At 47.7% G+C, this 24,436-nt stretch overlaps 1 protein-coding gene and 1 long non-coding RNA gene across 2 annotated transcripts; both read left to right on the top strand.

Moving 5' to 3' along the window:
* Window positions 1-14,443: 14,443 nt before the first annotated feature.
* Window positions 14,444-15,937, top strand: LOC127342343 (putative cyclin-dependent kinase F-2). Its single transcript, XM_051368277.2, has one exon. The coding sequence runs from the start codon at window positions 14,531-14,533 to the stop codon at window positions 15,683-15,685; it is 1,155 nt and encodes a 384-aa protein (XP_051224237.1). The 5' UTR covers window positions 14,444-14,530; the 3' UTR covers window positions 15,686-15,937.
* Window positions 15,938-19,408: 3,471 nt separating this feature from the next.
* On the top strand, window positions 19,409-20,802 carry LOC127342342 (uncharacterized). The gene is made up of 3 exons (XR_011755388.1): window positions 19,409-19,865; window positions 19,957-20,557; window positions 20,634-20,802. It is a non-coding gene; the product is annotated as an uncharacterized lncRNA (long non-coding RNA).
* The last annotated feature ends 3,634 nt before the right edge of the window (window positions 20,803-24,436 follow it).

The raw sequence follows: 24,436 nt of genomic DNA, 5'->3' as shown, positions 1-24,436 counted from the left end.
ATGAACCACGGGGGCATCCCCAAGCTTAGAATTTTCACTCTTCTTGATCATAGTATATCATTCTCCTCTCTTGACCCTTGAAAACTTCCTCCACACCAAACTCGAAACAAACTCATTAGAGGGTTAGTGCATAATCAAAAATTCACATGTTCAGAGGTGACACAATCATTCTTAACACTTCTGGACATTGCCCAAAGCTACTGGAAGTCAATGGAACAAAGAAATCCATCCAACACAGCAAAAGAGGCAATGCGAAATAAAAGGCAGAATCTGTTAAAACAGAACAGTCCGTAAAGACGAATTTTTTAGAGGCACTGGACTTGCTCAGATGAAAATGCTCAAATTGAATGAAAGTTGCGTACATATCTGAGGATCACGCACGTAAATTGGCAGATTTTTCTGAGTTACCTACAGAGAACCCTGCCCAAATTCGTGACAGACAGAAATCTGTTTCTGCGCAATAATCCAAATCTAGTATGAACCTTGCTATCAAAGACTTTACTTGGCACAACAATGCAATAAAATAAGATAAGAAGAGGTTGCTACAGTAGTAACAACTTCCAAGACTCAACAAAACAGTATCAAAATAAAGACATGGGTTATCTCCCAAGAAGTTCTTTCTTTATAGCCATTAAGATGGGCTCAGCAATTTTAATGATGCTCGCGCAAGAAATAAGAGTTGAAGCAAAAGAGAGCATCAAAAAGCAAATTCAAAACAAATTTAAGCCTAACATGCTTCCTATGCATAGGAATCTTGTAAATAAACAAGTTCATGAAGAGCAAAGTAACAAGCATAGGAAGATAAAACCAGTGTAACTTCAAAGATTTCAGCATATAGAGAGGTGTTTTAGTAACATGAAAATTTCTACAACCATATTTTCCTCTCTCATAATAACTTTCAGAGGCATCATGAACAAACTCAACAATATAAGTATCACATAAAGCATTCTTATTCACATGCATAAAAGTATCATTACTCTCCACATAAGCATAATCAATTTTATTAGTTGTAGTGGGAGCAAATTCAACAAAGTAGCTATCATTATTATTCTCATCATCAAATATAGGAGGCATATTGTAATCATAATTAAACTTATCCTCCATAGTAGGCGGTACCAAAAGACCACTATCATTATAATCATCATATATGGGAGGCATATCATAATCAACATAAACTTTCTCCTCAATACCCGGAGGGCTAAAGAGATCATTTTCATCAAAACCGACCTCCCCAAGCTTAAATTCTTCCATAGCATTAGCAACAATGGTGTTCAAAGCATTCATACTAATAACATTCCCATTAGCATGCATATAAAGTTCCATGGGTTTTTTAATTTTCTCTTCAAACACATCGTGTCCTAATTCAAGATAAAGTTCATAAAGATCTCTCATTTTGTTGTTGTCTTCCATTAAGCCTTACTAGTGTAAAACAAGAGACAAAAAGATGCAATTGCAGGATCTAAAGGAAATAGCTTCGAGCACACACGCAACGGCAACATAAAAGTACTTAGTTACCTGGGACCGGAGTATGAGTGCCTTTTACCTTTCCTCCCCGGCAATGGCGCCAGAAAAGTGCTTGATGTCTACGGGTGCTTCTATTCTTGTAGACAGTGTTGGGCCTCCAAGAGCAGAGGTTTGTAGAACAGCAGCAAGTTTCCCTTAAGTGGATGACCCAAGGTTTATCGAACTCAGGGAGGAAGAGGTCAAAGATATCCCTCTCAAGCAACCCTGCAATCACGATACAAGAAGTCTCTTATGTCCCCAACACACCTAATACACTTGTCAGATGTATAGGTGCACTAGTTTGGCGAAGAGATAGTGAAATACAATTAGTATGAATGAATATGAGCAGTAGTAACGGCGCCAGAAAAGTGCTTGCTGGCGTGCAGTTGATGGTAGTAATATTGCAGGAAGTAAAGATGCAGTAAAACAGTAAACAAACGATGATTGCAGTATTTGGAAACAAGGCCTAGGGATCATACTTTCACTAGTGGACACTCTCAACATTGATCACATAATAAATAAGTTCTCTTCCTTTGTGCTACATATACTCTTGTTTGATAATAAACACCATTCGTTGTGTAGGGATACAAGAGCACCTCAATGCCGGAGTTAACAAGCTCCACAACATTCAATGTTCATGTTTAAGTAACCTTTAGAGCATAATAGATCTTTGCAACTTAAACCGAGTACTAACATAGCATACACACTGTCACCTTTACACTATGAAGGGGGAATAAATCACATCAATACTATCATAGTAATAATTAACTCCATAACCTACAAGAGATTATGATCATAACCTACGCCAAGTACTACACGATGCACACACTGTCACCATTACACCGTGAAGGAGGAATAGACTACTTTAATAACATCACAAGAGTAGCACATAGACTAATAGCGATACAAAGCTCATCATATGTATCTCAATCATGCAAAGCAATTCATGAGATCATTGTATTGGGGTACAGAGAGAGAGAGAGATTAACCACATAGCTACCGGTACAGCCCTTAGCCTCGATGGAGAACTACTCCCTCCTCATGGGAGACAGCAGCGTTGATGAAGATGGCGGTGGTGTCGATGGAGGAGCCTTCCGGGGGCAATTCCCCGTCCCGGCGGCGTGCCGGAACAGAGACTCCTGTCCCCCAAATCTTGGCTTCGCGATGGCGGCGGCTCTGGAAGGTTTCTCGTATCGTGGCTTTTCCCGTCTCGAGGTTTTAGGTCGAGGAGGCATAAATAGGCGAAGAGGCGGAGTCGGAGGGCTGACGAGGCGACGACACAGTAGGGGGGCGCGGCCCAGGCCCTGGCCGCGCCAGCCTATCATCTGGGGCCCACAGGGCCCTCCTCTGGCGGCTCTCGGGTGTTCTGGAAGCTTCGTGTGATTCTAAGATGCTGGGCGTTGATTTCGTCCAATTCCGAGAATATTTCCTTACTAGGATTTCTGAAACCAAAAACAGCAGAAAACAGGAACTGGCACTTCGGCATCTCGTCAATAGGTTAGTTCCGGAAAACGCATCAAAACGATATAAAGTATGAACAAAACATGTAAGTATTGTCATAAAACAAGCATGAAACATAAGAAATTATAGATACGTTTGAGACGTATCAGACCCCGGTCCATTCTTTACATCTGGAATACAATCTACTGCAATTGTTCTTTACTGTTCTTCGCAAACAAACATCATCTTCCACACTATACAATTAATCCTTTGTTTACAGCAAGCCGGTGAGATTGACAATCTCACTGTTACGATGGGGCAAAGTACTTTGATTGTGTTGTGCAGGTTCCACGTTGGCGCCGGAATCCCTGGTGTTGCGCCGCACTACACTTCGCCGCCATCAACCTTCAACGTGCTTCTTGGCTCCTACTGGTTCGATAAACCTTGGTTTCTTACTGAGGGAAAACTTGCTACTGTACGCATCACACCTTCCTCTTGGGGTTCCCAACGGACGTGTGTTAACTGCACGCATCAGCGTTGCATGGATGAGAGAAACTCATGTAACAATCAAAGCAGGGCATTTGCAGATAATAATAAAACGGTATCCAAGTACTAATCAATCAATAGGCATGTGTTCCATATATAGTCGTACGTGCTCGCAATGAGAAACTTGCACAACATCTTTTGTCCTACCAGCCGGTGGCAGCCGGGCCTCTAGGGAATCTACTGGAAATTAAGGTACTCCTTTTAATAGAGCACCGGAGCAAAGCATTAACACTCCGTGAACACATGTGATCCTCATATCACCGCCTTCCCCTTCGGTTGTCCCAATTTCTGTCACTTTGGGGCCTCGGGTTCCGGACAACAATACGTGTATACAACTTGCAGGTAAGATCATAAAGCAATGAATATCATCATGAAACAATAACATGTTCAGATCTGAGATCATGGCACTCGGGCCCTAGTGACAAGCATTAAGCATAACAAGTTGCAACAATATCATAAAAGTACCAATTACGGATACTAGGCACTATGCCCTAACAATCTTATGCTATTACATGACCAATCTCATCCAATCCCTACCATCCCCTTCAGCCTACAGCGGGGGAATTACTCACACATGGATGGGGGAAACATGGCTGGTCGATGGAGAGGCGTCGGTGGTGATGATGGCGATGATCTCCTCCAATTCCGCGTCCCAGCGAGGTGCCAGAATGGAGTTTCTGGTCCCGAGACGGAGTTTCGCGACGGTGGCGGCGTACTGGATGGTTTCTGGCGACTTCGACTTCTCGTCTCGCGTTTTTAGATCGAAACCCTTAAGTAGTCCAGAGAGGGGCGTCAGAGGCCAGCCGAGGCGGCCACACAGTAGGGCGGCGCGCCCCCCTCCTGGGCCGCGCCGGCCTGGTGTGTGGGGGCCTCGGGCCTCCACCTGGCTTGCCCCTCTAGCTCCGTAATTCTTCTGGAAAAATAAGACCTTCGACATAAATTCCGGGGATTTTCCTAAAAGTTGGATTTCTGCACAAAAACGAGACACCAGAGCAATTCTGCTGAAAACAGCGTTAGTCCGTGTTAGTTGTATCCAAAATACACAAATTAGAGGCAAAACAATAGCAAAAGTGTTCGGGAAAGTAGATACGTTTTGGACGTATCAACTCCCCCAAGCTTAGCTTATTGCTTGTCCTCAAGCAATTCAGTTAACAACTGAGTGCGATAAAAGAACTTTCACGAACACATTTGTTCATATGATGTAAATATTCTCATGATATGGCAAGTACTTAAGCAATTCATAATAAGATACATGCAAATAAAATCATCCAATAGCTGAGTAACGAGGTTGAACTAGGTATAGAGATACCGACGATCGAACCTCGGATAAGTAAAGTATCGCGCGACAAAGGGAATCGATATCGTATGTTAATGGTTCTTTCGATCACAAATTCATCCTTGAATATGTGGGATCCATTATGGATCTCTAGGTCTCGATATTGGTTATTGATCGGAGAAGTGTCTCGATCATGTTTGCATAGTTCACGAATCGTAGGGTGACACACTTAAGGTTTGATGTCATTTTAAATAGATATGGAATATGGAATGTAGTTCAAATATTATTCGGAGTCTCGGATGGGATCCAGGACATCACGAGGAGTTCCGGAATGATCCGGTGAATAAGATTTATATATGGGAAGTCATATTCCAAGTTTGGAAATGGTCCGGTGAATTTATGGAAGATTCTAGAAGGTTCTAGAATCATCCGGAAAGTTTCACTATGGCAGCCGACCCACTAGATGGGAAGGTGAGTCCATGGTGGACTCCACCTCCTTGGTCGGCCACACCACAAGGAAGAAGGGGAGAGTCCCACTTTGACTAGGTTTGACTTTTCTCATTATGGTAAATTTCCAATAAGACTCCTAGAGGGAGTATGATTGGGGAGCTAGGGTTTTTCCCACTATATAAAGGGGAGAGGAGGGGAGGGGCCGGCCACACCTTGGTCGCACCACCTCAAGGCACCAACCCCTCTCTCCCAAACCCTAGCACCACCCTCCTCCACCTCTCTCCCGCACGGCTACGGCGAAGCCCTGCAGGAGATCTCCACCACCACCGTCACCACGCCGTCGTGCTGCTGGGATTCCGAGGAGGATCTAATACTTCCGCTGCCCGCTGGAACGGGAAGAACGACGTCTTCATCAACACCGTACGTGTGACCGAGTGCGGAGGTGCTGCCCGATTGCGGCACCATCAAGATCTTCTACTCGCTCCTGAGAGCGGCAAGTGATGGACTACATCATCCACGAGATTTATCTCGTTAATGCTTGCCGATCTTCGATGGTATGTTAATCTTATCTCGTTGCTACCATCTACTAGATTAGATCTTGGCTTGTTATTCGTTCTTGCGGTAGGAATTTTTTTGTTTTTTATGCTACGAATCCCTACACAGAGGAGCATGATAAATTGGTTGCAATTTGGAGATAAAAATACAATTTTTTCCACAATTTTGCAACAAGTAGGAAGAAGAGAAATAGAATTAAAAGTCTGAGAGATATGAATGGAGAGATGCTTGAGGGCACTGAGCAACTTAATCCTCTCATATCGGATTATTTTGTAGGTTTGTTTACAACTGAAGTAGATGAACCTGACCCATCGTTGATAGACATGGTTACACCTCGGGTTACTGGGGCTATAAATGTTGATCTTATGAAGCCTTATTCAGCTGAGGAGGTTAAGAAGGCACTCTTTTCTATATGAGATATGAAAGCTCCAGGGTCTGATAGGTTGCATGCACTCTTTTCTAAGAAGTGTTGGAATATTCTTGGCACAAATTTAATTGAGGAAGTTCTGGAGGCTATAAATAATAAAAGTATCCCCGGGGGTTGGAATGATACAATCATTGTGCTAATACATAAAGTGGAGACTCCAGAGAGCATTACTCTATTTAGACCTATCAGTCTTTGCAATGTTCTGTATAAGGTTATATCAAAAATGATTGTTGCATGGTTGAAGCTTATTCTGGATGATATAATTTCTCAGGTCCAAAGTGCTTTCATGCCGGGGCGTTTGATCTCGTTTAATATACTGATAGCTTATGAGTGTCTACATAAAATAAAGAACAAGAAGATAGGAAAGGAGGATTTATGTGCAGTTAAGTTGGACATGCACAAAGCATATGACCGGGTTGAGTGGATCTTCTTAGAACGTATGATGACACGCCTGGGGTTTCAAAAGGAGTTTGTGGATCTACTGTTGCCTTGTGTATGGTCAGTAAAGTACAAAGTCAGATATAATGACCAAGAAACAGAGGAATTTACACCGACTAGGGGGGCTCCATCAAGGGGATCCCTTATCACCCTATTTATTCCTTATTTGTGTAGAAGGGTTGTCTAGTGCTCTGGCTCATAGAGAGGAGGTTCGCGGCATTGAAGGTGTTCGGGTGTGTAGAAATGCACCATCAGTCTCCCATTTATTATTTGCTGATGATTCCCTAATAGTGATGAAGGCGAATTTGTCTAATGCAACCTCATTGAGACATGTCTTGGATCAATATTGTGCAAGTTCGGGGAAAATTGTGAGCACATCGAAGTGTAGTATTTTCTTTAGTCCTAATGTTGAAGTTGACGTTAAAGCTCAAGTTTGTGGGGAATTAAAGATCATGACTGAAGCTATTTCAGATAAGTATCTTGGGTTACCTTCTATGGTGGGCCTGGATCGTACTGATAGCTTTATATATTTCCTGGAAAGAATTATTGAAAGGCTTCAAGCATGGAAGGAAAGGTTCTTGTCTATGAGAGGAAAATAGATCTTGTTGAAAGCAATTATCCAAGCTATCCCGGTGTTTGTAATGGGGGTCTTCAAAATCCATAAATCTCTATGCAAAGAGATCAATGATGCAATGGTTAGCTTTTGGTGGGGTGATTCAGATGAACAAAGGAGGATGCACTGGTTTTCATGGTGGAAGATGTGCATTCCAAAAAAGTTGGGAGGAATGGGTTTCCGTGATCTTCATACTTTTAACATGGCTATGCTAGCAAAACAAAGCCGGAGACTGTTGTCAAAGCCAAAATCTCTCTGTGCTAGAATTCTTAAAGCGAAATATTATCCAAATACTAGCTTGCTTAATGCATGGCCAAAACAAGGGTCCTCTTACACTTGGCAAAGTATCCTGGCAGGTTTAAAACTTTCAAAAGGGGTTATATATGGAGAGTTGGTACATGGGAAAATATTAATATTTGGGAGGACCACTGGATTCCCACGAGTCCAACAAGAATGGTTTATACCAAAAGATGGAAGATTGTTTTTAGCTGATTGATCCAATTTCTAATACTTGGGATGAAGAGTTAGTAAGGTCGTTATTCATGCAGATTCATGCTGAAAGAATTCTACGGATCCCATTAAGCACACAACTAGCAGACGATTTTGTGGCGTGCCACAAAACGAAGAATTTTATTTTCTCTGTCCGATCGGCGTACTTCATTGAATGGGAGCACCAATTTGGACACATGACTAGAAGAAGAGATGGACAAGGGTCGGATCAAATTAATCCCGTCTGGGAAATTATGTGGAGCCTAAGTATACACGGCAAGGTTAAAAAAATTCTATGGAAGGCGCTTCATGGGGTTCTCCCTGGAATGGCAATCTTGGCAGGACGTCACATAAAATTCGCTCCTCAATGTCTGGTTTGCATGATGGGACCAGAGGACATTGTTAGTCATATTTTATTCGGGTGTTTAAGAGCTAAGGAAGTTTGGAAGAAGCTGGGTTTGGAAAGCGAGATAGAGCATGCGATGATAGCTGACCTACCGGGCTCTGTTATTCTTGAACATATTATGAGATCCCCAAATAAGAAAATGCAATAGTTGAATCATGTAATTTTGCTTGAAATCATCGCAGTTGGGGGTTGGTATATATGGTGGCAACGGAGGGAGAAGGTAAAAGGAGAAAGTGTTAGCCCTCCAAGAAATTCCGCGTTTGCTATTAAGGCGATAGCGGCGAATTATATGGCTGCAAATTCAAAATCTGTTGAAAAGGAAATCAAATGGGTTAAACCACCGCGGGGCAAACTTAAGTTGAATGTCGATGCTTCTTATCACAATGATGGGCCTGGTTCAGCGGGCATGGTGCTTTGGAATGATAAAGGGGAGGTCTTGGGGGGAATGTTCTGTCCCCTAGATAATTTGTTGAGTGTGGCAACAACTGAAGCATGTGTGGTATTAAAAGGACTGGAGTTCCTCGAACATTTTGGATGTTCTCATTGCTATGTGGAATCTGATTCTTTGGAGATCATTGAAGCTTGTAATGGTGAGGTGGAGATCCATATATAGTTCTTATTTAGCAATTCTGGCATATTGTTTTCTTAAGGCTAGTAATATGACAGAGATTCACTTCCAGCACTGCCATAGGGAAGCAAATCAAGTGGCTCATGAATTGGCTAAAGTTCCTCATAGTTCTAGTGAAAACCATAGTTGGGAGAGTGATCCTCCAGTTTTTGTTTTACCTTTTGTAATCAGAGATCTGACTTTGTTCACAAAACTGTAACCTTGTGTTTTTGTGGCAGCATGTTTTAGACACCCTTTTTTCCTTCCAGGGTACGGAAGGAGACTGGAAGGTTTTTAATGAGGCGCCTTGCTTGCCTAATATATATTTGTTTAAAAAAATAGTGCAAATACAACACGTCATCACAATATCACCCTAGTTATAAACACTTGACCACCACCACCCCCCACCCCAATATGAGCAAGGTTGGGCGTCTGACATAAGCCCGAGACGTTGAAAGGGTTGTAGAGTTTATTTCCGCTTACTCACAAACGATGCAAGCCCCTCCCCACTGCGCTTCCGCGCTCGGCATGAAATACCGTCGCCCTGGTCATACTATGGAAGATATGGGATGCAAGAAATGGCAAACTCTTCAAAAATATCGACCAACCACCGCAAACAACGATTAGAAACATTATTTCTGATCTCACTCTATGGTGGCATCGCTTCAAGAAAGTAGAATTAAGAGGGGACGCCGATCTGTGGCGCATCCACCTCTCTCTGTAACTTATAAACTCATTTTGGTGCAATACATATTCAAGTGGGGATCCCCCTCGGTGAAAGCTTCAAAAAAACGTTGCAAGTCAACTAGCTAGCTCTTGTCACCTCCCGATAAAAAAAAACCTAGCAGCCGCCTCCACCTCCATCTCCAGCATACGATAGTCCCCCTCCTCCGTCCTTCCTTCCTAGCCCCAGGAGGGGTGGGGAACATGATCTATGAGTGAAGTTTTTAGTAAAGTAGTGTTCTTAATAGATAAGGTTAGAATTTTGGTCCATGTCTTGTTTTTGCCCTCAATGTCAATGGAGATGGCGCCGTTTGCATTAAGTGATCCTAGACATTCATTCAATAACGAGATCTCCTTCACGACATTATGTGTTGGAAGATTAAATTTCTCTAGGTATGGTCCTTCAGATCTTACTTCCCCAGATCGATTTTGAATATTTTCTAATGGTTGTAACAAGGAGGATTGTTCTTGCGGTATTATTTTATGGGTGCTACATCTTCAACAATAGTGATTCGTACTCTCATCTCCCCAGAGACGTCAACAAGGCTTCCCTGAAATGTTGGTGTTGATACACTTGTCGATATTAGTTGATTACTTTACTGGTTGCGTCGTGCGCATATCCTTGGAATTGTGGCTCAAAATTACGGAAGAACACTCGAGAAAATTGGTATTTACATGTATATGATTTGACATCTCTATCATTTTTCTAGGACTGTCTTCAGAAAAATACAAGATTGTGCTTAGAAGATGTAGAACTTTGAAGACTTCGAAAATTTGCTTTTTTTAGACTTTATTTTATCATCGTTGCAACTCTATCATGTATTGGCTGCTATAAATTTTTCATGATATTTTTTTGTTTGCGAAAGACATTTATTATGATATTGATTGTCAAAAGAAACTACTACCCCCGTTTCAAAAATTAGTCGTACACAAAAAAGAAGGCGCACACGTATTTCAAAACAAACTTTAACCATAAAAATTGAGCAACAAAATCCTGATGATATCATTGGTATTGAAAAGCACTTTGTAATGATGCTAATTTCATACAAACAATTTTTCTATATTTAAAGTAATTTTTGGTCAAAAAGAAAACATGTAAAACGAGAGTGTTTTATTCTTTGAAATGGAGGGAGTAGCTAGTAGGCATATTGATTACTCCAAGTAAAAGCATTGACGCGTGAAGCCTGAGGATTAGAGCATCTCCAGCCGGATCCCCAAAAGCGACCACCAAACGGCACCGGATCAACCGTTTGTGGGATCCGTTTTATTCGTGCCGCGTTTGGGAGACATCGCTCCCTAGCCACGTCCCCCAAATACGGCCTCAAACTTATTTTTACATTAAAATACTTTTTTTTGTTATTTTTTGCATTTTCATTTCAATAGAGAAGAGGAACATTACACAAATTAATACATAATTGGGAACATGGTTTTACACAAACTAATACATAGTTTGGAACATGGTTTCCATAAACTAATACATAGTTAAAACATTGCAAAATGAGAAAACCTAACTATAGTTGGCCTCGCAGATTTCGTATTTTCGCTGCCAAGAAAGAACACTCTCAGGCACTCTCAGTCACCCTAACTCAAAAATTTAGCTGGTAATGATACCCCTGTTGGTCCTTTGCAGCGAGAACATACAGAAACCTCTGTGACCATTTTCGTTGCGAAGAAAGAACACTGGGCGTGTTCAATCGTCCTCCTCCTCTTCATCATCGTCGTGGTAGTGCCGGCGGCAGGACGTGTCATCGAACACCTTCACGCTCATCTGCTCGTCGCCTTGGTAGGAGAATGTGAGCACGCGGCCGGCATGGAGGTCATGGAAGCGCGTGAACTTCTCCCAGCTGGTGTGGAGGTACATATTGCCACGTCCGCCGAAGAGCACGTCCATCGACCACCGGCAAAAGCCGCAGCCAGCCTCCCGCAGGTGCAGCGCGGCTAGCTCGTTGCCGGCGATGAACTCGGCAAACTTGTCCGGCAGCCTTTGGATGCCAATTGGGTCGCTATTGAGGACGATGATGAACTCGAACTCCCACTCCCCCTCAGAAGACAACATCGCAGACGACGACGACCGTGCAGGCCTTGCTGCTCCAGCATGACCGCGGCCGCGGCCACAACCGCGACCTCTACCAGCCATGGAATGGCCCTCGACTCTTGAGATGGTGTCGGCTAGGGTTGGGGAGAGAGACGCTAGGGTTTGTGTGTGAGGGACGATTCGAGAGCGCCCCTCTTTATAGGCCGGAGGGAGGCGAGGGAACGGTGGCGCTCATCAACGCCGACACAGAGAGCTAGGCGCGATGAGTCGCGTCGATGCGTCTCTGCGGAAACTGCACCATCGCTACGCGCCAATAACTTCCGTCGTGAGGTAGGCGACGGTTAGGTTAAACTTGAATGTGCCAATGATGCGTCAGGCCCGCCACTCCCGCCTCGCTTCTCGCTCTGTCTAGCGTGCCCGGAGCGTCCCCTATGGACCGGGGACCGGCTCGAGCCGCCGGACACCGTATTGGGCCACGGATGAAAGGAAGCATTGGGGCGCGTGGCTGGGAACGAAAAAAATCCGACGCGCCCCAAATACCTTTGGGGGTCGCTTTGGGGACGGGGCTAGACATGCTCTTAAAACTGTATTGATGTTTTCACGCATAATTTGGATTCGTTCACTAGTCACCTTAGTTTTTTTTTCTCGAATCAATCACCGTAGGGGTTGATGCACACACACTTAGAGCATCTCCAACATACACGCAAAAAAGCGTTCGAGCGCTAAAATTCGTCAGTTCAGCGCATCGGTGCCGAAAAAATATGCTCCAACATACGCGCAAAAGTTTCGCGTGCTAATTTTTTTACCGCGCGCTCTTCGGCGCGGTATTAAACGACGTGCGCGACACGTCGGCAACCACACTGAATCTTCCATCCCGCCACGCGCCCTCTCGCCTGCCCACGCGCCCTCTCGCTCGCCCACGCGCACATCCGCCGCCGACACCGCGCCGCCGCCATGCCCCCCCGGCGTAACTCCTCGGGTTTCATCGGCGTGCACGCCTGCATGAGCGGCGCGTTCTAAATGGAGATCTGCGCCGGCGGCACGTGCCTCACCCTCGGGACGTTCGACACCATCGAGTAGGCGGTGCGTGCCTACGACGCGGTGGCATGGCGCCTCGGGTGCCCCCAGCAGCAGCTCAACTTCAAAGACTGCGTGTCGCTTGCGAAGGCCAAGTTTTTGGCCGGATTTGACGGCCTCGTCACCGCCGAGCAGCGTTGTCGCCAAAGCAGGTTCACCGCCGCCTCGCCATTGCACATGCGGATGAACGAGCCATGGAGAGGCATGGGCTGCCGCCTTCCCGCAGGACGTCCTTAAGAAGGCGAAGCGCATGGCGGAGAAGGACGACATTCGCGCAAGCGGTTCATCGAGGCACAAGAAGCCGGCCCCCAGTGGCGAATCTAGGATTTTGCTTTAGGGTGGGGCAACTAAGGCATTTTTTTTCAATACTACGAAAATAACGTAGAATTGTATGGGTATATAAGAACAATAGAAATATATTTACCTCCAATTTTCCTCGATTCAAACTGATGTGCATATGATTGGCATGAACCTTTAAGAATATATATGCTCTCGAGACAGCATCTTGATCATTGACATTATAGCTTGCAATGGCCAACCCTTCCCCTAGATCATGTGGAAGGCGATTTATGTCATACGTCGACAGTGGTGGGGACGGTGGCGATGCGGGGGCATCATCATGTCGAGCTGAATTTTGCTCATCGAGGGTAGCAAGGGTAGAACATGCGAGCTTCTTTCCTTCATACTTTTGGAGAAAAGAGTAGCAATTTTTCCGGTCCTCTTCTTTCTTTCTTTCTTTCTATTTGCTAGAAATCCCTGGTCCTCTTCATGTTTAAAAAATTCTACAATGCAAAATTAAAAATCAATCAGCTAGATTGTACGAACTAAAAATCAATCGCTAATGAATCAATGCTCTAGTTTTGCAGTGAAATCAGAATAAGCTAATCAAATTTCCAACTTAAAACTTGATAGAAGTAAAGACCTAATTAAAGAATTGGCAATAAAATACTTGTGTATGCGGCCGGCCGGACCTGCCGATGCGCGAGACCATCATATGCTCTTCTGATCTACGGTGCTGCCTGCTCTCGCTGCTTCCGATCGTGTTTTCTTGCTCGATCGAAACCAAAACACAGGCTACTTTCGATCGGAACTTCAGTATCAGGGCTAGGCGGCTAGGGCAGGTTTGGAGATTACGAGAACGGCCGCACACGACTACAGAGAGAAGATAGAAACCACATCGATGATGGAGTGGCGTGGTCTTTTGCTTCCTGGGCCATTTGCCTGTGCCCAGAGATGCCATTTTTTCTTTATTTTTCTCAAATATATATTATAGTAGGGTTATTGGGCCAAATTCTTAGGATGGTCCTAGCCCCACCCTTGCACCCTGTTGGATCCGCCCATGCCGGCCCCAACGATGACCGTTGGTTGGATATGTTCTTGAGCGAGCCGTTGGAGTCGTCAGAATCGAATTACGAGTTCTCGGATTAGATGTTTCTATTGTATCCGTTTAATCGTTGTTCTTGTCATCGGTTATAAACCTATTTTAGTAGGAGTAGTATGTTTGATCTTATTTTCAATCAATGTGTATGCAAAACTTGTTTCTGACGCGGTATTCTAACACGTCTGATAAAGCATTGTTTCCCCGCTGTATTTTTGGCGCGTCTGAAAACCTAGAGACGAGCCCACGAACTAAAAAAACAAAAACTGGCGCTATATTTTTTTTAGCGCGCTTAATGTGTGTCTGTTGGAGATGTTCTTATCCGACGGGTCCGAATCCGAGAACATGCACGGGATTGCCTTCTATCTGGAGGTGGCAACTGCCAAACGGAAGAGCAAGCGGCAAGCAAGCCCACGAATCCGATACAAGGTAGAGTACGTAGGGAACTCGAGTTCGAATTGGCCGGCGGTATTCCTCCTCCATACCTATATATGCCGCTCGTCCCCTGCCACATCTCATCGATCGCACACGACCCGCTTCCCTGTTTCCACCAGCAGCTCCGATCTGATGGCCACCTGCAACAAGCGGCCCGCCGCCGTCGACCGCCCGGGAGCGACCACCTGCCGCAAGAGGAGGCGCGTCGTCGGAACCACCGCGGACTACGACACGGAGACGCGCCTCGGCGAGGGCATGTACGGCGTCGTCGTCAAGGCGCGCCACCGCGCCACCGGCCAGGCCGTGGCCATCAAGTCCCTCTGCAACCCCTTCAACGAGCACGAGCCAGCCGACGCCCGCGAGCTGCTGCGCGAGGCTCGCTTCCTGGAGGCGTGCGGCGGCCACCCCAACATCGTCGGCTTCCGCGGCGTCGTGCGCGACTACGTCACCGACGAGCTCTGCCTCGTCATGGAGCACGTCCAAGGGAAGAGCCTCCACCGCCTCCTGCGCGAGAGCCGCGGCGGGCTCCCGGAGGCCACGGCGCGGGCCTTCATGTGGCAGCTTCTCGCGGCGGCCAGAAAGATGCACGGCTGCCACGTCGTCCACCGCGACCTCAAGCCGGCAAACATTATCGTCGGAGAAGAAGAAGGGATCCTCAAGATCTGCGACTTCGGGGCCGCCCTGTCCCTGTCGGAGGCGCCGCCGTACGAGAACGCCGGCACGGGGTGGTACCGGGCGCCCGAGATGCTCCTCGGATTCTGCATCCACGACGCGCTCGTCGATACGTGGTCGCTCGGCTGCGTGATGGCGGAGATCCTCAGCGGCGAGAGGCTTTTCCAGGCCGACGGATCCGTCTCGCTGCTCAGGAGGATCTTCGAAGTGGTCGGCGCGCCAGACGACGCAACGTGGCCGGGGTTCACTTCCCGGGAGTTCGCGCCCGAGGTGCAGCAAGTGCTAACCGGCCAACGGAGCACGTTGCGAGACATCTTCCCGGAGGAGAAGCTGTCCAAGGAGGGCTTTGATCTCCTGAGCGGCCTTCTTACCTGCAACCCCGACAAGCGCTTCACGGCGGCCGCCGCGCTCAAGCTGCCATGGTTCGCCTCCGTTGCCGCAAACGCTCAGCCTCTTCTTCTTCCTGCTGCTGCTGCTGCTACGACGGCCGTGTCCATAAAGGAGGAGGAAGTGGAGACCGCTCCATCGACGCTGCGCAGAAAGAGGGTCACCGCAAAGAAATCCATGTTGCCCGTAAAGAAGAAGACGCAGCTCATCGTTCCACCGGCGACATGATCGAAGACGGCCACTCCAGGCACCTGGAGTAGTTTTCCTTTCGATAAAGAAGTACCTGGCATAGTTGTGGTTGAATCCAACTGATTGTACTGTAGAGTAGATGTAGATGTAGTGCTATATGCATGGATCCAATTAGACCGAATCAGTTAGAGCTGATTTGTAGGGATTGAGGAGATCCTGAGTTTTAGGAAAGGATCGTACCAATCTGTTTCTTTCTTGCCTTGTACGCTTGTAACACATTGTACCCCTTGAGTATATAAATCAATGCCCTCACGATGGGAGGTTTACGGTATCAGAGCCAAAACCGATCTAGCCTTCCTGCGCGCGATGGACTCCAGTACCGCGCTGCAGATGTCGTCCGCCGGCGTGCTCTCGTCGACAGGATCCACCTTTTCTCCCATCGTTCCCATCTTCCAAAACTCCATCACTGTGAGGCTCGATCGCAACAATTTCTTGCTGTGGAAAACCCAGGTCATCCCCAACCTATCCTGCAATGGCTATCTCGGCTATCTCGATGGCAGCTGCCCCGCGCCGCCGAAGCTCATCACCACCGGGACCGGCAACGATGCAGTCACGGCGCCGAATCCCGCCTACACCACATGGTGGCATACTGACCAGCGCGTCCTTAGTGCGCTGCTGGGTTCTATGACGGAGGAAGTTCTCGCCCAGATGATCGGCCGGACCACCTCGGCCGAGGTGTGGAAGTGCCTCAACTCCATGTTCTCCGCCCAAGGACGGGCGAGTATTCGCCAAATTCGACGCAAGCTAGCGTCGACGAAGAAGAACGACCTGGGGCAGAATATTTTCACAAGATGAAGGGCGTTGTTGATGCTATGGCAACCGTCGGCACACCTCTGCCAGACGATGAACTGATTGACTACATCATCGCGGGGCTTGGCACGCCCTTCGCACCTCTACAGGCGTCTCTCACGGTGTTCGCCAACGCCAACCCCGACGCCGTCCTCAACCTCTCGGACTTCTACGCCATGCTGCTCTCCTACGAAGCCATGCAGGAGCAGAATTCCCAGGCGGCCGTGGAGTACTCCTCTTCGGCAAACGCGGCTAGACGCCGCGGTGACTACGGACGTGGCGGCGGGCGACCCTACGACAACTCCGGTCGTTCTGGTGGTCGTCAAGGTAACGGCCAGCAAGGCGGTGGCTACAACGGCCATCCAGAAGGCGGCGGCTTCCAAGGCCAAGGTGGCCAGCAAGGCGGACGCGGCGGTGGCCGCAACGGTGGTGGTCAAGGAGGATACCGCAACAACAGAGGTGGTGGAAACGGTGGCGGGGGTGGCCGCTGCTTTCGCTCTCAATGTCAGATATGTGATATATGGGGGCACGGGGCTTTGACGTGTCGCAACCGCTTCAACCAAGTGTATCAAGCCGAGGACCATCGCTCCGGCAACTCCGTCACGTCCAACCACAGCCACGATGATCATCCTCCACCTCATTGGTATATGGATACCGGGGCCACCGATCATCTCGCCAACGACATGGAGCGCCTCAGCGTTCACGAACGCTACCACGGCAGGGACCAAGTTCAAGTCGCCAACGGTGCAGATTTGTCTATCTCGCACATCGGTCACTCTCGTTTAGCTGGTCCTAAGCGTTCCCTAGCCCTTAGAGATATCTTGCATGTTCCTAATATTAGCAAAAATATGCTTTCGGTTTATAGGATTGTTTGTGATAATGACGTCTTTGTCGAATTTCATCGTCATTTTTTCTGTGTTAAGGACAAGGCCACGAAGAAAATTCTTCTACAAGGTAGAAGCCGCGGTGGTCTCTACCCAATTCCTTTCAGTCGGGTGACATCTTCCACTCGTCATGCGTCTTCTAGTATCAAGCTTTCATCTAGGCAATGGCATCAACGACTTGGTCATCCTTCGAATAATGTAGTTCAAACTATTGTCAAAACCAATAATCTTTTGTGTTCCCCCACTTCTGATTCTTCTGTGTGTGATGCTTGTCAGCGTGCTAAGAGTCACCAATTACCTTATACCCATTCTTATCGTATTTCTACTGCACCTCTCGAGCTTGCCTTCTTCTGGAGGTTTTAAGTATTATGTTAGTTTTGTTGATGATTATAGTCGCCACACCTGGATTTATTTGATCAAACACAAGTCGGATGTTGAGCATATTTTCTACACTTTTCAGACCCATGTTGAGCGTTTTCTTAACACCAAAATCCGTGCAGTACAATCCGACTGGGGTGGTGAGTATCATCGCCTCAACGCTTATTTTCGACGCACCGGCATCCTCCATCGTGTTTCTTGTCCACACAAGATTCCCGCACGCGGTTGTTGATGGTGGGTGTGTACTTATAGAGGCAAACAAGTCTTCTCTTGGTTGCTTGTCAGTTGAAGAGAGCAAGAAATGGGCGGATCGAGCAAGCAATGGACGGATCAGATGTGCTACCCCATGGATCGCTGACGTGGACGCTGGTATCCCGTGAAACCAAACAAACATGTATAATTAAGTGGTCCTTAATCCGAGCGGCCGCCCAATAACTATGAGCGTCACATTGATGCGCATGCAGAACGGAAAGACACACTCCTTTAGGCCACATGGATCGCTCCACTCCCATCTCTTGATAAACAAAGTGGAGATACTTATTTGGAGCCGTACGAAACTGCACCCGGGTAAGTACCATATGCACGGTGTGTTCTTATTTTTTTTTTTTTTGAACAGGGGAGGTCCCGAAGGGACCTAGAAGCTTTCATTCCACGGTGATGTAACAATTACAAGAAGGACTCCAAGAAAAAAGAAAGTTACAAACAAGTCCAAGATTTTTGCATAAAGGACCCTACAAGATAAGAAGAAAAAGCAATCGGGTCCAGCTCCAACATCACCGCCGGTACGCACCACGGCACAGTCTAGAACCTCACCGCCGGGGACATGACCACTTGGGGAGAGGCACCGGGAGCCAACTGAGCCGGAGCAGAGGGGCCTCCACTTTGGCTTCATCGCCTGGAGGTTGATCTTGACCTTCAATCGCCAGCCGGAAGACACCGACGCCGACGAAGAGGGAGGGAGTAGTCGCCTTTCGACCATGATGGTCGGCGGCCGCAGAAGAACCGCCGAGGAAGCACTCCCGGGAGCTGCTTCGATGCTCCCCTGTTGCAGATCCAGCCACCACCTGATCAGAGAAAGAAAGATCTCTTTCCCCTCATCCCCACGACAAGCAGGAAAGGAGGACTTCGATCTCCCACCAAAAGCAGCAGATCCAGCAGAACCAGCGAGCTTATTGATGAAGCTCCAGCCAGATCCTGGCGCGGTCGTCGCCCACCATGGACACCACCAAGCAACAAGATCTCGCAACCTTCCGGCGCCGCCCGCAGACGCCGCGAAGAAGCTTCCAAACGGCATCACGCCAGTCGCCACACAGGGACAAAAGGAGACCTAAACTACAAGCCCTAACTACTACTGTACAGGGGGAAGGGACCCTCACCCAAACTCAACGCCGGCCGACACCGGAGAAGAGGAGGGGGAGGGGCCTGCCGGCCCTGGAAGGAGAGAACCAGACGGCGGAGGGAGGGTGGGAACGGTGTGTTCTTCTTGAATGTGGATTTTGTACACACAAGCATGAGTGTGGGTGTATTATGTACCGTTGATTAGGTTCTTGAGATTCGTGTTGCTGCAGATCGGTACACTGTTTTCTTTCCCACCTCTCATTTTATCCGTCACATCCGAGATCTCTGCTTTTCTCTCCCATACCTCCGTGCGACCTGGGCATGTCATAGGCTTTATCCCTGTACTTTACACAGATGTTGTTCCGCGTGCTGTCCCCCGGGGCACTCCGGCGAGCTCTCCCCCGGCTCGACCGTCGATCCCGCAGTCCTATTTCGTTCTTCTCGCCCCACCATATCCCCCACATCGCCGCCCTCGTTTTCCAACGCCCTCCGCCGTGACCGGTAGTCGCCCCGTGTACACCGTCCTCGCTCAGGTCGCCGCCGCCAGCGACTAGAGGGGAGGCGGCGAGATGAAGAAGCTGAAGCTTGTGACCAGGCATTTCCCCTTCTCACCTCAACTTCCTCGGCCCCATTTTCTCGCTCTCCTCGCCGCGCCGGCAAGATCTCAGCTTTTTCCTCCGCCTCGCATCTTGCGGGCTCGCCACCGCTCTGACTCCTCCGCGTTGCAGCCCCTCCACCTCCCGCGTCTCCACCGTGCCACTAGCGTGCAGGTACATTATGTCGCTGCTGGAGCTCCTTTTCTATCTCTCTCTCCTGCTCCTTGAATCGCTGATGTACTGATCGGTCTTGGTCTGCGTGCAGGCAATGGCTGCCGGAACAAGTCCAGGAGGGACATTTCTCCAGGGCTTGGAAGGGGCCCTATCGGCAGATGGCTTCTTCCCAGTGCCCGAGTTAGTCGGCTCGCTGATTCCTCCGCCCGACGCGTCGGAATCCTTTGACCGGCCTGGATCAGAACGATCGATTGGCGGTGGAGGGACGGAAGCCGGCCAGCGCCTTCCCCAAGAAGGCTGCAGCGTCAACGACGAAGGAGGTGCACAAGGAGTTGGCGGCGGCTTCGACGGCCACGCTGACGAAGAATTGGGCAGCGGCATCTACGGCTGCGTCGCCCAAGAAACTCATTGAAGAATCAGTTGATTATATGCGTCTCAGTGTATTTGCGTCTTCAGAAAAGTGTGACCTCTAAGAAAATTTCTATATTGCTATAGGAAGCTGTATTGTTAATTCTTGCTCTCTGAATAATTTTGATCCTCTATTTCAAGCAGTGGGTGCTCTAATGAAGGGCCCTTCTGCACTGAATATGTCCAATGTGTTCGCTGGGAGTCGTCCTCAAGAGGTGCGGTGGCGGCAGCCAACGAGCAGATCGCTACTGAAAAAAACTCGAGAGACGATCAGGCAAACCGAGGTTCTTGCCTGAATTTATTCAACATATCATCGTTTCGAATTCTCTACTAACTTGCGCTTCTATTGCTACTCGGCAGATTCAATTGTGCGTAATGGACCCCAGTCTTACACCAAACTGTTGGTGTATTCTTAGTTAAGTGTTTGCTTGCAGAATGCTTGGCCATTGACACATACTTGTGTCCGTGTTCTACAGGTTTTTCTTGATTTCAAAACTGGTCTGAACCAGAATCTATACCGTTAAACCTAGCACAGGATACCATATGCATGAAAAATGTACACGAAAAACTGATGTTCCGTGCAGAAGCAGAACAGACAAGCTGGAACTTAAAACAGAGTTGTACTGCTGTGGCAAAAAAAACTGGAGCACTGCTGTGGCAAAAAATAGAACTTGTACAGAAGCTGGAACTATTTCATGGAACTTATACAGAACTGAAATTACTCTAGACTGACGAAAATACAAGATGGGTTTGAACCCCAAATTCGAGCAGGGTACTGGCTGCAAGCAGTGATGTACAAAGTTGTCTCTAATCTGGAAAAAGATGGAACAAACAAGCTGGAACACAAAAACAGATTGTATACGCTGAACAATAACTGGCACACGATGGGTACATGATGTAAACATTTTATGACGCAAAGCTTGGTACCAGTGTGTTCAATTTTGGTGGTTGGTTTGATGATCGTCAGCCATGGCGTGTTTTTTATGGATGTATGAGATGCCGTGTTAATTTGAGATAATTCCACTTTTGAGTACATCAGAGTATGAAAATTGTGCTTTCTATATTCAAGCTAACGAATTGGCATCCTGATGTGTCGCTAATGATTCTGACTTCCTCCTATCTGGTGCGGTCGAGCTCGACATCTTGGCACGCAGCGCCGTGATATGGTACGTCTTCAACAGATGCCGCTCCTCCGTGTGAGCGGAGAGGGCGGTGTTGCCCGCAGCCACTGCGTCCTTGGCCCGCCGGCAGGGTCCTTGAGGAACCTCCGCTTGGTGTCGGAGAGCTTGCTGAGCTCCGCGACTGAATCACCTCGTCGTTGTAGGGGAACTACGCGAGCTGCAGCTGCGCGTAGGGCGCCTTGACCGCCGAGACGCTGTGAACAGGTTGGCGAGGAGGGAGACCGTGGCCGCATTGGGCGAGATGAGCGGCACCACCCAGGGGTCTTTCTTCTCCGCATTGTTCCCTTCACCGCCATGGCTGTGGTCTCGCCTCGCGCGACGTCGACGGCCATGGCCTCCCTGACCAGCGCGTGGAGGCCGAACGGCACGCGGCTCACCGTCAGCCTCTAGCGTTTGCGTCGTGCACCAGCGCTATAGAGAGCGCGCTCGTCCGGGCGATGGCGTCAACGGCGAGCTCTGCTCGGCGCGCATGCCGTGCTTAGCGGCGGTGTGCCGCAACATGGAGAGATGGACGATGCGGCGGTGAAGTCAATAACAAGTAATCCGTCGCTGGTGTTGCATCAGTGGATAGATGCATCGCTGCTGCGCAGAGTGGGCTGCGACATGGCGCGCGAGGAAGGAGGACGAGAGCATGGTGGATGAGAGGGGAATCCAGAGTCCAGACGAAGGAAGACGTGTGCATGTCGGGTGTGCGAGAGGAGACACACAAATGCTTTGGATGGGCCCTGGATTCCCGGAGTCAAAAGCCGTATCCGGGGGCTTTCTTCCACTGTTGATGGGACCTACCAGCTTTGCAGAATAGCAAATAGCGAAAATTCATTTCTCTCACCTGTCATTAAATTCGAATCTCCAAGCATCTAACAGCCCTGGAAGCACCCACACCCATGCTTGGGTGTACAAATGTATTGCTCGTTCTTATTCTGCTCTACCATGTTTTTAGAATTGTGCACTTTAGATGAACACTAGGTGTGCTAGATCATACTCATGCATGACTGCTGCGGCGCTGCTGCCGCACCTTAGCTGGCCGCTCCCTAGCCGTCGTGCACGACACCACCGACACCACCGGAGAACGGAGGGTGAGAAATGCATCCGGGCGTAGGAGCAGCTCATGGTTGCTCACCATCTAGCTAGTGATTTTTGGTTTAATTGATCACGCATGGTAGTGAGCTAGCTACACCCAAAGCCTAGTGATTTCTAGCACACAAAAAGGCATCCGAATTTTCTTCAAAAAACAAAAGTATTATTGGTTAAGCTAATTGGTCAATTCAAGTTTACAAAGCAACAATGCTCATTTCTTTTTCGCGTGACATTTGCTCATTTTTGGGACATTCAGATCACATATCAAAAAATGACCAATATGAATTGGTCAGTTCTAAACTCCCAGACAACAAAAAATAGCTAGTTCGATGTCGGTACAATGCATCAATTCCAATCTTATAATCATTCAGATTAGAAATACATATCATCCATACCCATTAATCATTATAACCCGGAACAGCCACTCAGCCAAAGTCCACCTACTCATAGACGTTAGTTTCTTCAACTGAGGAATCAGCAGCCCGAGCAATAATTAAGCAAATACTGATTTAGGTATCTCAACTTCTCATGCAACAACAACACATGGACGCCATCCAGCCATCAGGGCCTCATATGGCTTCTTCACTATCCCATCAACAAAGATAATGGCTATTACCTCCGCAACCAACAACCCTACAGGCTACAGCTGGACTTTCTTGCAATGCCCATTCGTCCAGAGCTTGCTATTGTCAGCATGGTGGTCGGTCAAGCATCTTCCATCCACAAGCGTGCCGCCACTCATCAACATTGTCCTCGTCCAGTCCCGCCATTGCCCCGTGAGGCCTTAGGATTTTCTTCAGCGCCCGGCATCTTGTTTCAACACCTAGCAAGATGTCGTAGGAATCTGAAAACAGAAAGAGAGAACATAAAAGGTTTACAGTGGAATGATTTACTTCAAACTGTACCTTGTCAAAAAATAGCGCTGTAATTAATTTTAGATTCATTATGTGATGCTCGTGACTCTTATAGTCACTGGTTTAAAAAAACAACTGATCCAGGCACCTGGAGTAGTTTTTCTTTCGATAAAGAAGCACCTGACATAGCTGTGGTTGAATCCAACTGATTGTACTATATATATGCCTGGATCCAACTGACGTACTGATCAATTCCTTATTTGGTGGAATATTCAGTCATGTAATATATCTCGTTTGATGCAATTTGTGACAACTTGATCAATGTGATTTTGCCATCTTGGTTTCGCACTCTAAAACTGATGGAATACAGATTGTCTAATAGTACCAGTTACTAGATCCAAGCACATAGCTCTACCACTAACTTTTCGATCACATATATTCCAGCATTTCGTTTGCAAAGTAGATGTATGAAGATATAATCACTAATTATTGTTGCAAACGCTTAAAATCAACTAGCCATTCGATTCAACTACTACATAGATATGATTATCTTGGCCGTATTAATTGTAGCGACGACCTGGATGAGATCGTACGACATGACAATCAGCATACGGTTACCAACATTTTCTTCTCTCACAGGAGGATCCTTGTTAGCACCTCCCTCCATGAGAGCAAGCTCGCAGAAATTGGGATGGTAGAAGGCGTCGTTGATCTTGGGCCACGCCCCGTCTACGCAGCCTGCACAGAGGTCCTCCACCGCCCCGGCGACCAACCCGTTCATCATCTTGTACATGGTGAGGCAGTTTTGGAGGCTGTCGATGAGTTTGGTCAGGACTACGACCGTGGAGGTGACATTCCCGGCGGTAATGTTGGCTGCAAGTGTCGAAAACCCACGGGCATCCTTAGCGGATGGGGCTGCCGGATCAGCGGAAAGAGTCCGCACACATAAGGCCTTGTTTGGCAGCCAGATTTCTAGCTAGATACAAGTGTATTATACCAGCCTAGCAAATTACTTGAAAATACACTCTATGTTTGTTTGGCAGCCCGGTTT

The sequence above is a fragment of the Lolium perenne genome, chromosome 3, assembly GCF_019359855.2.
Source record: "Lolium perenne isolate Kyuss_39 chromosome 3, Kyuss_2.0, whole genome shotgun sequence".
NCBI lineage: Eukaryota > Viridiplantae > Streptophyta > Magnoliopsida > Poales > Poaceae > Lolium > Lolium perenne.
This window is presented reverse-complemented; position numbering and strand designations above follow the sequence as displayed.